General features: G+C 47.7%; 1 protein-coding gene across 1 annotated transcript in view; it reads right to left on the bottom strand.

The window, feature by feature from the left end:
* The window catches only part of Col19a1 (collagen type XIX alpha 1 chain), a 224,029-nt gene that overhangs the window by 39,259 nt on the left and 171,380 nt on the right, over window positions 1-13,390 (bottom strand). The window contains exons 17-27 of the mRNA XM_042668576.1: window positions 11,516-11,569; window positions 9,707-9,760; window positions 8,875-8,928; window positions 7,310-7,363; window positions 6,610-6,699; window positions 5,564-5,608; window positions 5,409-5,486; window positions 4,293-4,328; window positions 4,158-4,202; window positions 4,019-4,072; window positions 2,207-2,248 (exon numbers count right to left, since the gene is read on the bottom strand). Of these exons, the coding sequence (XP_042524510.1) occupies window positions 2,207-2,248; window positions 4,019-4,072; window positions 4,158-4,202; window positions 4,293-4,328; window positions 5,409-5,486; window positions 5,564-5,608; window positions 6,610-6,699; window positions 7,310-7,363; window positions 8,875-8,928; window positions 9,707-9,760; window positions 11,516-11,569 (606 nt within the window). The remainder of the gene's footprint in view (window positions 1-2,206; window positions 2,249-4,018; window positions 4,073-4,157; window positions 4,203-4,292; window positions 4,329-5,408; window positions 5,487-5,563; window positions 5,609-6,609; window positions 6,700-7,309; window positions 7,364-8,874; window positions 8,929-9,706; window positions 9,761-11,515; window positions 11,570-13,390) is intronic.

A 13,390-nucleotide genomic window follows, 5' to 3' on the forward strand; every position in this document is an offset into this window, starting at 1 on the left:
AACTTTTCTGCCTGGGGTGGCTTTGAACGATAATCTTCAGATCTCAGTCTGTTGAGCAGCTGGGATTACAGGCATGAACCACCCGTGCAGCCTGCATATGAGGTTGCAGCACTTTCGATGTCTCTGTTCTCAGAAATGCATTTACCTGACAACAAAAAGTTACTTTTTGAGGAATTTGATTTTTACAAAGCTCATCAATTCATAAGCTTTCACGAAGTTATGAATTTATGAGGTTTTGTTTCAAATACATCTTGATGATATTTAGAAGGAAGATTCCAAATAGATAAGAAAAAAACCCCATGTCTCAAAAATATAAATTTCTATTGCTTACTAACATGTTTAAAACAGGAGCTGGTAGCATTCAACTTCTCAGGAAACTGAGATCTGAGAATTGTGGTTCAAAGCCAACCTGAGGCAGCAAAGTCTATGAGATGTTCCAATTAGCCACTGAAAATCTGGAAGTGGAGCGGTGGCTCAAATGGTAGAGCAACAGGTAGCCTTAAGCAAAAATCTAAGCAAGAGTATCATCCCTGAGATCAAACTTTACTTCTGGCACCAAAAACAAAAAAACCCAAAAAAACAAAAAATAGAACACAAAAAAGGAGGTGCTCATGGCTCAGGCCTGTCATCCTAGCTCCTAGGAGGCTGAAATCTGAGGGCTATGGTTTGAAGCCAGCCAGGGCAGGAACATCTGTGAGACTCTTATTTCCAATTAACCACCAAAAAGCCTACAGTGGAGCTGTGACTCAGGTGGTAGAACACCAACTGTGAGTGAAAAAGCTCAGGAACAGCACCCAAACCTTGAATTCAAGCCCCAGGAGCAGCACCTCCCCTCAAAAGGTCAGGGAGCTAATATTGAAGGTTGGAATAAACAGCTATGAAAGAGCTCACACCACCAATAAGATAAGGCATGGAATGACACGGAAAGAAGAAACTGGTAGGAAAAGGTTTTTCCTTTGGCAGGAAACTGGTATTCTGCAGAGTTCTGGGCGTCTTGTCAGTGGACCCAGGGACCAGGACACGACCCCAGTGTCAAATCCCGAAGACAGAAAACCCAAGTGGAAGTCCTCTTCCCTTCTCCACAACCTTTAGTTAACTGGAAGAGCTGACAGTTAAGTGCCAGAGCTCTTGAGATAAACTTAAATCTTATCACCTCCCTAAGGAAACAGCAGGAGGGAAAAGTCCTGAGAAAGGCTTGCTTTTAAGTAAGTCTGGAATAAGAACATGACTGGCAAAGGCATACAATTAGGGCCACTAAGTGTGTGATATAGTTTAACCATCATCAGAAGGCTGGGACTGGAGGTTCCTATTTCTCCATCTTTTTCATTAAAGGGCAAAATATTTAAATATATAAAGAACATTGAAACTGGCCCTTGAGGAGAAGCTGGCTAGAACCCATGGCTATTTGCAATCTAATATTTTTAACTCAAAGAACAGTCCCGAAAATGTGACCCCTGAGGGCACAAATGTTACATGATGGGAGAAGATGCTACAGCAAACTGTCTCCGAACTGTTAGCTGGCACCAGCTCTTCAAGAAGACAATTCTTAAAGCAGGGATACACACGCCAGGTGCCAGTGTTCATGTCTGTAATACCAGCTACTCAAGAGGCTGAGACCTGAGGATCACAGTTCAAAGCCAGCCCCAACAGAAAAGTCTGTGAGACTCTTGTCTTTAATTAACAGCCAAATGCCAGAAGTGGAGCTGTGACTCAAGAGATAGAGCACCATCCTTGAGCAAAAAAGCTCAGGGACAGTGCCCAGGCCCTGAGTTCAAGCCCCAGTATTGGTATATATCAATAAATAAACTCATATAAATAAACTCCTCTTCCTCACCTCTTCCCCCTCTTATTCTTCCCTCCTTCTCCCTCTCCTCTCCAGAGGGTTAGGGTTCATAACAGAGACAAGTAGGCCAATAGTCACTGCTCAGAGAGGCACAGCACCTACTAGGTGTCGTGACATGACTTCTCATTCCTTTCCTGTGGCTCATCTTCCCTCTCCCTCCCAAGCCAAAAAGAAGGAGAAGACTGGAGAGAAAGAATGGCACAGTTTATGGAAATGCACAGGCCTTTTTCTATCTTAACAATGTTCTGCCATTTAACAATGCAACTGGTCTTCAAGCTAAGCAATTAAGTCAGTTTCTGGTGAAAATTTCCTTCCTTATTTTTCCTACATTAATCTGACACTTCTTCCATGGTTGCAGAATACCTTGAGCAAGGCGCCGACATCTCCCAGGAGAGGCAGTGCAACCTGTCGTTAGGGAAGAGGAGAGGGAACAGGAATGTACATGCGTACACAGACAGCACAGAGCACATGCTATGGAGGCCATGTGCACACACAGACATCATGCCAGACGAAGGGCTTCTAGACCCTCACTGCCAGGTCAACAGCTTAGCATGGTTCCAAGTCAAGAAACCATGGGTGGCACTGACAACACTCAGAACTTTCTGAGAAATAAGTCATTTTCTTGCACATGAACATGTAAATTTAGACATTGTTTCAACTCTATCATATGCTTTAGCTTCATGACATACCAACCCGCATGATTTCCTACCACATTTCTGGTTTTCAGTAATGTATAAAGATAAATCTATCAAGACATCAGAGGCTCACACCGGTAACCCGAACTGCTCAAGAGGCTGAGCTCTGAGGATTGAGGTTCAAAGACAGAGGGGCAGGAAAGTCCTTGTGACTCTTAGCTCCAATTAATCAGTCAAAAGCCAGAGGTAGAGTTGTGGCTCAAGTGGTAGAGCCTCGAGCACAAAAAGCTCAGGGACAGTGCCACGCCCTGAGTACAATCTGCATTCAGGACCTGGGACCAGCACACACAAAAAGAGTAATGAGGGGCTGGGAAGGTGGCTCAGTGATAGAGCGCTTGCCTTGTATGCCTGAGGCCCTGGGTTTGATTCCTCAGCACCACATAAGCAAAAAGAAAAAAGCCAGAAGTGGCGCTGTGGCTCAAGTGGTAGAGCACTAGCCTTGAGCTGAAGAGCTGAGGGACAGCGCCCAGGCCGAGTTCAGGCCCCATGACCGGACCCCCCTCCCCCCCAAAAAAAGAGTAATGAATGACTCATCCAAAGAGTGAGTGTTGCCCTTTGCAAAGTGAACTGCTGAGCTGTGGAGGAATGAAACGATTATGAGATGAATGGACTTGCCTTCCAGCTGGTTCTCATGGAAGTTCAAAGAAACTGCTCTAATGCTGGAGAAGACCAACATAGCTAGCATGGCTTGTGTTCTGGCCTCAAGTCTAAATCAGTTTTCTTTCCGAGTCTTTTCTGTGCCCACAGAGCCCTTTCTGGGCTCCAGGCAGGGTGGGGTCCCCAGGAGCCCAGCAGTAGAGCTGATGCTGGCCACAGGGGGCTCTGTGCAGCGTCCCTGCTAGGCATGGCATGAGCCCGGTGGGAGGCAGAAGGGCCTGGGGAGGTTTAGGAGCCAGAAATCAGCTTTGGATTTTATTATACAAAACTCTTAATGCAATGCTATGACCGTATGGCTCTCAAATGAGAATGGCAGAGTCTGAGGCTATTTAAAGGGATTGCACTGTTGCTCAAAGCAAGGTTTATCCTAAAATAAAACTCTGGAACACATGCTCAGTGTCTGAGCCAAATTTCATAATTTGGTCAGCTCAGAAGTGCAAAGCCACAGAACCAAAGTACCCATAGGGAACTTACCCAAAAACTTTTGTTTAGAAAAATCGAATTCCCTTACTAGAATTAGGAAGAACGGGAATTGGAGCATATATTTTATCTGTGTTTCCCATGAACTAAGACATTAGGTTTTGGGGCTTAGCCCTGGGCAAAAGTGGACAGCTGAATTCTACCCTTAGGAAATAAGCATTACACACACACACACACACCCAGCTTGAACATTTTTTCCCTCTCTACAAAATAACAGGATAAAAAAGATCACCGTGTAGTCATCAAGAATTCTAATTAGTTTGGACAACAGAACCCATTAGGTAGACAGTTTGACTCCTAATGTATTAAAGATACACAAGTCAGGCCCAGGCTGTCTGCGTACCGGCTCTCCTGGTGGGCCCGGGGGGCCTGGGTTCCCGTCTCTCCCCGGAGCTCCCTGCAAACAGAGGTGTGGGGGTCAGACCTGTGGTTGGCCTGGCTACAGGGTGTTGGAATGGAGGGTTAGTCAAGAGCAGCCTTACGTGATTCCCGGGGGCTCCTGGCAGCCCAGGGAGACCTCGTGGGCCCTAGAAAAGGAAGAAAATAAAAAGTCTCTTAAAAGGACTTTCAGTTATTTCCTCTAAATAAGAATCAGATTTGCTGTGCTGACAGCCTACCTGAACACCTGGCTCTCCGGCTGGTCCCGGGGAGCCCTGTGTAAAATGAGCAATGGTTACTACAATTCTCCCAGGACTGTCCACACATCACCGGTTTTGTAAAAAGATTTCTCCACACTCTGGACACTGTGCCCTGGCCATCCTCCACTACACACCTGTGGCTGGGTGTCAGCAATTTGCTCAGATCCCTGGGGCATCTCTCATTTGTTCCTGACAGTGAGACTCGACAGTGGCTGAACTCTACCTGATCACAAACCGCCAGTGCTTCCTTTCCCATCTTCCTTCTCACAGAAATCACTGGAACCAGGGTTTAGTCATAGGACTTGAGTTAAAACGTTATCTGTTATTATTTCCTACTTTTAGAAAACTAGAATTTGGACAAACTTAAATGAAGCTGAGATGATGAGAGACCATAATGACATTGATTCTATCTTCATTTCATAGCCACGGACCAGGGATTTAGGAACTCACAGCCTACACCAAGTAAAGACCTCATCATCAATTTTCTTTTCTTATCTTTAAAATAAGTGTTTTTATCACTGCCATTGTGAAAGCCATTTGTTCCCTTCCAATTTACACTGTGACCCTAGTGGATTGTTTCCTTAAATTCATTATCTCCTTAGTAACTTTCTTTGTTTAACAATTTCTCATCTCCAATGGCTGCTTCTGCTTTTGCTATTATGGTTTGATGTGTCCTCCTAAAGTTCTGGAGTCATAAACTGAGTCCCCACATTCCTGTGTGGATGCTGTGTGGGGAGCAGTCCTGCCAGTGGCCCCCCTAAGCCCAGTGATTCCCAAGCCCAATGTCCCCTCTCCCAAGGCAGCTTTGCTGGCTTTGTGAAGAGGAGGAGGAACCCAGTGCCAGAGGTTCACACTTTTCATCCCAGCTGCTCATGAGGCTGAGATCTGAGGACCATGGTTCAAACTCAGCCTGGGCAGAAAAGTCTGTGAGATTATCTTCAATGAACCAGCAAAAAAGGTAGAAACAGAGCTGTGGCTCAAGTGGTAGAGCACCAGCCGTGAGTAACAGAGCCAAATGAAAGTGGGAAACCCTGAGTTCAAGCCTTAATACTGGCACATACACAAATAAAAAGTACTTGAGTGGATCACACTTACCATTCTGCCGGGAATTCCTACCCCTGGGGGCCCCACGTCCCCTGGGGAGCCATGGATCCCGGGAAGCCCTCGCTCGCCCTGTGGGGAGAAGCAGGCCCGTTAGTGCAAGCCCACCATGTGGTTATTCTCCTGAAGCAGCTGTGAGGACTCTGTACCTTTGGGCCTCGGGGTCCAGGCACTCCAGGCCGTCCATCTAACCCCTGAAAGGGAACAAAAGAAACAAACAACTTCTTAAGACCTTGAAAACAGTCTAGAAGTCCCAATCCGTTGTTCATTTTACTTGAGTTAAGCCCCTTCTGCACAAAGAATTAAGGACTCCGACTCAGACAAATCTCAGTAGGTTAAAGGTATTTATATAATTACTTTAAAATGAAGTGGAGGCCAGTGGCTCACACTTGTAGTCCTAGATACTTGAGCGGCTGGGATTGGGAGGCTCAAGGTTCATGGTCAGTCTTGTCTAGGTAGGAAAGTTTGCCTCAGGCTTGATGGAGGAGGTTGGGAGGGTCACAGGCCAGCCCTGGGAGAAGCCCGCAAAGGTCTATCTTGGCATACACCTGTGACTCCAGCAATGTGGGTGGACCATGGGGGTGGAAAGCAAGAGCTTATTCTAAGACAGCCATCAAAAAGCAGGGCTGCAGGTACAACCCACGGGTTAGCACTGGCCTAGCAAGGTTGAAGCCCTGACTCAACTCCAGTCCACCAACAAAACAAAAAACACTAAAAATAAAGCACCGCAGTTTTGTGGGAGATGCCTGGCACAGTGCACCAGAGGACCACGCGGTCAGCACCAGCCTGGGCACAGCCCAGGGGGAAATGTCATCTTTGTCTTCAGGCAGAGAAAGGTTTTGGTTTTAAACCAGTGGCTCCTACCTGCAATACTACCTTTTGAAGGGGCTGAGATCCTGAGGATCATGGTTCCAAGACAAAAAAAAAAAAAATCCTTGACACGCTATTTCCAATTAATTAGCCAAAGTATTGACTGGAGGCATGGTTTAGGTAACAGCACCAGGTGAGCAAGCAAGCAGAATAAGCTTGTGTTCAAACTTCAATATTGGCAAAAAGGGGGAAAAAAATCTATGCTCAGGATTCAGAGGGCCCCGACTCCTCCCCGAATCATGTGGAAGACATCCCGCGAGTTATTTTTCTCTCCAGCACACATTCAGAGCTGTTTCCAGCCATTTCTTGGCAGGTTGGCACGTACCGGTTCCCCAAGCAGGCTTCTCCCTGGAGGGCCGGCCTCGCCTTTTGGGCCTGGGAGTCCTGGGGGGCCTGTGGTCCCGCCTGCATCCCCCTGAGGAAACAAGACCACCTTATTGAGAGCAGCCGGGCCTGGCCGGCCAGAAGCATCCACCCGCTACACACTGGCCAAGGCTGGGCAGTGAGCTAGGTCACTGCAGGCACCAACCTCTCATTCGCACAGCCTTCACATTCATACTGAGTTTCTGGACATAAGGTCAGTAGAATCATGAAACACATTCCATTCGCACACACGGCACTGATTTAGACAGTCAACTATTATGTGCATATAGTCACTCAGTGTGGACATGCTTCAACAACACAGACATCTATCTATCCTAAAGGATGAGAGTCTTTAGTTCTTAACAGAGTTGGTGTCTGTGTGGACAGCCTCTGTGTCCTCTGTCCTCTCTAGATGACCCCTCCTGTCTTCTGTCTTTATCTCTAGCTGTACTCCTCTGGGCACACGAAGGTTCTGGCAGAGCTGGGCTGGCCGCAGCACACAGTCAGGCAGGGCCAGGACAGCCGCAGTGCACAGTTGCAGCCCAACTGTCCAGGGCTTATCTTATGTGAATGTCTCCCCTGAACCCCAGGCCATCTCACCCTGAACTTCCATGACCCTGAGTGTGTTGTACTCCACACAGCCAGGGATGTGTAAACTGTACCTTCTCTCCTTTATCGCCTTGCTTTCCTGGAGTCCCCGGCTCCCCCGGCAATCCCTGGAAAATTCAGAATTAAAGGGAACATGCAATGGGAACATCTGTTATCAAGATCATCAGGATCACCATTCCATCTGTGAATCTTCCTAAGAGAGCAGAATTTAACCATCTCTAGGGAGATGGGTTGGTTTGGACCTGGTAGGAAAAATACAGTTGAGATAGGTGATTTGTTCTAAGTGAAGCTGACTGGATATAATGGAATGAGAGAGAGAGAGAGAGAGAGAGAGAGAGAGAGACAGACAGACAGACAGACAGACAGACAGACAGACAGACAGACAGACAGACAAAGAGACAGACAAAGAGACAGAGAGAGGAGAGAAACAGCCAAAGAGACAGAGACAGAATTATCTTCATTCCATTAACCGCCAAAAGTTGGAAGTAGAGTTCTGGCTCAAGTGGTAGAATTTCAGCTTTGAGCCAAAAAGCTCAGGGACAGCACCCAGGACCTGAGTTCAAGCCTCAGTTTTCCCCTCCAACTGGCACACAAAGAAAGAGAAGGAAAAGAGAGGAGGGTATGAGAAGGGGAAGAGGGGAGAGGTAAAGGAAGAAAGGGGAAGGGAAGGGAAGGTGAAGGGAGGGGAGACAGAGATACAAATCTTTCAGCTCTCAGACTTGCTCTCAGGGGGCAGGAGGCTCTCATGAGGAGAGCAGAAGACAGCAGATGCTTCCAGTGCTTTCCATAGGTGGGGATCCATGCTGGGACATTGGCTCTCTTCTGGCTTTTCTTTATGTCCTGACATTTCCAGTTTTACTGCAAGAACCCTCTGTGTGCATGGCCAATGCAGTCATTCAGTTTCCCAGACCAGTTTATTGGGCTGACTCCTCAAGAACCCTGCAGGGGCTGTGTGGAGGGAGTTCTACAAGTAGCCCTGGACACGGGGTGTACTGGGGGTCTGTGGACACGACAGGACACAGAGTGGGCTGAGGCTCTGTGGACATCACAGGACATGGGATGCGCTGGGGTTCTATGAACATGACAGGACACAGGGTACTCTGGGGCTCTGTGGACATGACAGGACAGGGGATGTGCTAGGGTTCAGGGTGGACACGACAGGATAGGGGGTGCACTGGGGCTCTGTGGACACGACAGGACACGGGGTGGGCTGGGGTTCGGGGTGGACACGACAGGACACAGAAAGCGCTGGGGTTCTGTGGACATGACAGAGCATGGGGTGGGCTGGGGCTCTGTGGACATGACAGGACTTGGGGTGGGCTGGGGTTCGGGGTGGACACGACAGTACACAGAAAGCGCTGGGGTTCTGTGGACATGACAGGACATGGGGTGCACTGGGGCTCTGTGGACATGACAGGACACTGGGTGGGCTGGGGTTCTGTGGACATGACAGAGCATGGGGTGGGCTGGGGCTCTGTGGACATGACAGGACACGGGATGAGCTGAGGTTCTGTGGGGGACAGGAAGCTATGTCTTTGAGAAATGTAGCACAACTCAGCTACATGAGCACCTACAACTTCCCACATCTTAATTTCCAGGAACTGATGACAGTACTTACGACGTCTCCCCACGGTCCTTGCGGCCCCATGGTGCCGGGCGGTCCTTGCTCACCCTGAAATAGAAGGTGGCTTGCTCTTCCTTTGTTGAAAAGACCTAGTCCTGAATGTTTTTAGGAGGGTGGGGGCTTCACACTTGCTACGCAAGTACTCTAGCAATTGAGCTATGTCCCTCTTTCTTTTATTTTTCTTTTGTTTGAAAGTAGAGTCTCATAAACTTTGCCCAGGATGGTCTCTAACTCATTACTCTCCTGTAGATGGGATTAGAAGCATGTGCCACCATGCCCATCCTGAACCTGAGTATCTGTAGAACAGGATGTGACCGGTATAGACTTCCCAATGCCTCATCTTCTATGCCTGATGCTGGCATCTCCTCTGGGGATACTAAGGTGGTTCTAGATGTTTCACTAATGGTTCTGGTTTTACCAGCAGGGACGGCTGGGAGCCCACAGTGCACATCTCTCCTGCCCTTCCCTCACAAGGCTCTTTCTGGGCACTCCCGCAGGCGCAGAGCTGGGAGCCTCAGCCTCTCCCTCTCGGGATGCTGGGTACTTGTGGTTTAGAGACAGCACCCTGGATCCCAGTCCTTTCACGGGTGCAGCTCAGGATCATGGATTTAGCCGACTGTGTGTACGTGGGAAGTCTTTTAGGGATGCTATGTGCGCTGAAAAAAGAAGTTTTGACTCCTGTGGTGAAGCAGAGGTTGCTACAGCTGTGATAAAGCCCGGTGGGAAAATCGCCCTGAACAAGGTCCCCGGGAGCTACACCCAGGCTCCTTTCAAACTTGGAGAGGGTGTGGCTGCCCTTCCCACCCCACCCCATCAGCAGCCATACCTTCAGTCCTGGGCTCCCCGGCCAGCCGGGTGGACCCGTGTCTCCCAGTTCTCCCTAAAATGCCAGTGGGAGGGAGAGTCAAGAGTTACGGCCAGATTCAGAGGCTCGCTGCGGTGTGGCCACACGAGGGCAAGGACGCCAGGCACTCACCTTCATCCCCGGGGACCCGCCTGCCCCAGGCGCCCCCTGTGAAGGAAGGGAGGGTGTGAGCGCTGTGCACTGACACCAGGGGCTGCCTCAAGGAGGCGTGGCCACAGCACCTGATTTGGAACACTTGTGGCCAATCAAGAAGCACTCATGTATTTTACTTTCTCTAGCCTTGCTGCCCTAGGGACACATTTTCATGCTAGGATTTGAATTCAGAGCCTCACAGACACCACACACTACCACTGGAGTCAGCCCATAGCCCTCTGCACCCCAGGGCCTGCCTCAGACCTCAATCCTCTTACACTCGGCCTCCTTTGCAGCCTGCACTGAGGGGCACGGCACTGCACCTGGCTTATTGATTCAGATAAGGTCTTGGTAACTTTTTGCCCAGGCTGGTCTCAAACCACTCAAATCCTCCTGAACTCTGCCTCTCAAGTAGCTAGGACTACAGGTGTGAGCCACCACACTTGGCTGCCATGGTTGTAGTAGCCATCCCTGCATTCTTGGCTTAGCTGGTATGGTTACAATTTGCCTCAGATTACATTTCCCAGAGAATTAAAGCTTCAGATGAGGGTTGGGAAGAGACTTGAAGGCAATGTTTGCTGGTGGCCCTTCTATCAGGAATAGGTGCTTAATTTTAAATAAGCAGAAAAATAGTAAGATAATCCAAGAGTACAATATGCATTTCTTATTTTCTATTGCATATTCACCTGTTTGATAAATATAATTTGCATCACTATCAGAACTTTGACAAAAGGCATCATCGATTTTAATTCTGCAGTATGATGTTTCATAGTGGAGCATTCACACCTGGTAACTCATACCAATAGCTAAAAATACCTGCTTCACACAACCAAGGCTTAGAGAGTTGTTGCATGATAGCCCCTAACAAGTTTTAAAATAAAAGGCAAGCCATTCACAAAGCCTGCTTAAAAAAAAAAACACATACATAGAATCAGAAGTAACAGAAATCAGAGGAGACAGATGAAGGAGCAGAGTCCCACAGGAGTGGCGATGGCAGTGCTGCTGCTCGTCTCCCCTTCTACTTGGGCTGCAGGGTTCCCCAGAAAGACAGAACCAGGCATGGGTGATTGATTCTTCCTTGCTCCCAGGAGAAGCTGTTTCTGGACGCTGTGTCCCTTCACTAGGGTGGCAATGGCACAATGAGCTAACTGCCTGCTTGTGCCAGAAAAGGTGTCCAGTGTCTCCCCTGGCAGTGGCGGCCTTGCGTGCACCAGCCCGGCACAGTGGTAGCACATCTTGATGCTAAGGCAGGGCCTCCTCTGGAGCAGCTTGGCCGCGGTCCCCAGAGGCTGCTGAGCCTGGCGAGGGCAGCCTGCCCCATCTCTGCAAGCTGTCTGCAGGGGCTATCTATGCACCTGCTCTCCTGCTCTGCCACACTCTCTCCTGTCTCCTCCAGCTATGTGAGGGTCTGGCCCAGATTCTCTCCTTGCTGTGCCAGGGCCCAGGCCACTCTGCTGCTCTGAACTCTCTGGCAGCTGAGCTATGCACTGGCCAGATCAGGGGGGAACGTTTGTTTTTTGTCTGTCTGGACTCATCAAATAAAAGAGAAAACCACAGACTATGAAATTATGGTTGCTCTGGAAAAGTATGTTTTTTTCTTTTGATATTTTTCTCTGGGCTCAAAGTTGAAATACTCACAGGTTCTCCTTTTTGTCCTTTAGACCCCAGGAACCCTGGCAGCCCGGTTTCACCCTGAGAAAGCAAGAAGAAGGGTGATTTTTTAAATTGTGTGTGTGTGTGTGTGTGTTTGTATGTGTGTGTGTGCACAAATGCGCGCGCCTCCAGCTCTCACTTGGCTTTTGCGCTCCAGGCTGCCACTCTACTGCTTAAGCCGCGCCTGCACTTCTGGCTTTTTGCTGATTAGTTGGAGATCAGAGACTTTCCTTGCCAGGCTGGCTTGGAACCTGGGTTCTCAGATCTCAGCCTCCTGAGCAGCTAGGACTGCAGGCAATTTTCACATGCCATCAGACCAGCACTACTCAGGGGTCAGGCTCTCTCCACCACAAATCATCTACGAATCGGGCTATACCCTAACAATGTGCTGCGGGCACTCCCCAGCACCTTTGGCTCTTCCCAACCTGGAACATTCCATTATGATATGTAACACTCATGTGACACACCACTATTTTTCAGAGAAAGAGCATCTTCGCGTAGAAACAAATTTTGATTTGGCATATCAAATGCAATTAAAAACCTGCTTGTGACTTCCTTTTCTTTCTTTTTACTGAGGGAGAGAGAAAACAATCCTCTGGCAGCCCGGCAGGCCTGCTGCGTGGACCAGCGCCGACTAAGAAGGCGTTCTGGTCAATGGAGGCCATTTGAAATGCTCAGAATGTTTAGAAATGTCTGCTAAGTTCTGCTCAAACCTCTGCCAGAGGGATTGGCATGTGGCACAAAGGCTGCGTTTTCAACAATGTGAGTGGGAATCCTCACAGGAAGGAATTCTGTCACTAATGGGACTCGGCAGACCCAAATGGTGAAACGAGGCTATTAGGAGATGCTGAATACCAACACCCTCAACCTCAGGAGTCTTTGCATGGTGACATTCTCTTTTACACTTCTGTACTTTGGTACATCTCTGTACCAAAAAGCACAAAGCTGACACCAAGCTTTAGTAAACAAGGTGCTTAAAGTGTAATTAGCAGATTTACGAAGAAAACATATTCTGTATTTCCCTCTGTACTCCCGCCCTTGTGAATTTAGTATTTACCTTTCAGTCTACATTTTTATACTTTTCTGGGCATGGGGAATTACAAAATATAGTAATTTAAGTGTTTAAAATAATATCCATAGAGATTTATCTTTTTAAAATTATCATTCATTATACAAAAGGATATTTCCATACATGCACATTAGGAACTTAAATCAAACTCGTTCCCCCTAATATTTTTTTCTTATTCCATCATCTCTTCCCCTTTTAAAGCTATTTCTTTCAATGGGATTCATGCTATATAATATATATTACATACAATATGTATATTATATATAATGTATATTTTTACTCAAATCTCTAACATTCTGTACATTGGGCTTTTTTTGGTTCAACATTGTTCTTTCTTTCCTTATCTTTTCTTCCTTTTTCCCTTTCTTTCTTTTTTTTTCTGTTTAGGTGGTACTGAGGAATCGAACCCAGAGCTTCATGCATGCTAGGCAAGCACTCTACCACTAATCCACATTCCCAGCCCTTCTTCCTTTCTTTATGTCAGCACTAGGGCTGAACTCAGGGCCTTGTACTCTTGCTTAGCTTTTTGCTCCCTTGGCTGGCTTTGAACTGCAAACCTCAGATCTCGGCTCTGAAAAGGCCAGGATTACAGCTGTGAACCACCAGCATCCAGATTTATTTTCTAAATGTTTCCATGTAATTCTAATATACCACTGGGATTTTGAAGAGCTGAGGAATCACACAGGTTCCAGCAAGAATCTGTGAGAAAACAACGCAAGGGAATTTGCAATGTGATGACTTGATGACACATGAAAAATGTATTTTGAAAACAATTACTTTAACCCAGAGTT

The sequence above is a fragment of the Dipodomys spectabilis genome, unplaced genomic scaffold, assembly GCF_019054845.1.
Source record: "Dipodomys spectabilis isolate Male_0828 unplaced genomic scaffold, ASM1905484v1 ptg000457l, whole genome shotgun sequence".
Classification (NCBI taxonomy): domain Eukaryota; kingdom Metazoa; phylum Chordata; class Mammalia; order Rodentia; family Heteromyidae; genus Dipodomys; species Dipodomys spectabilis.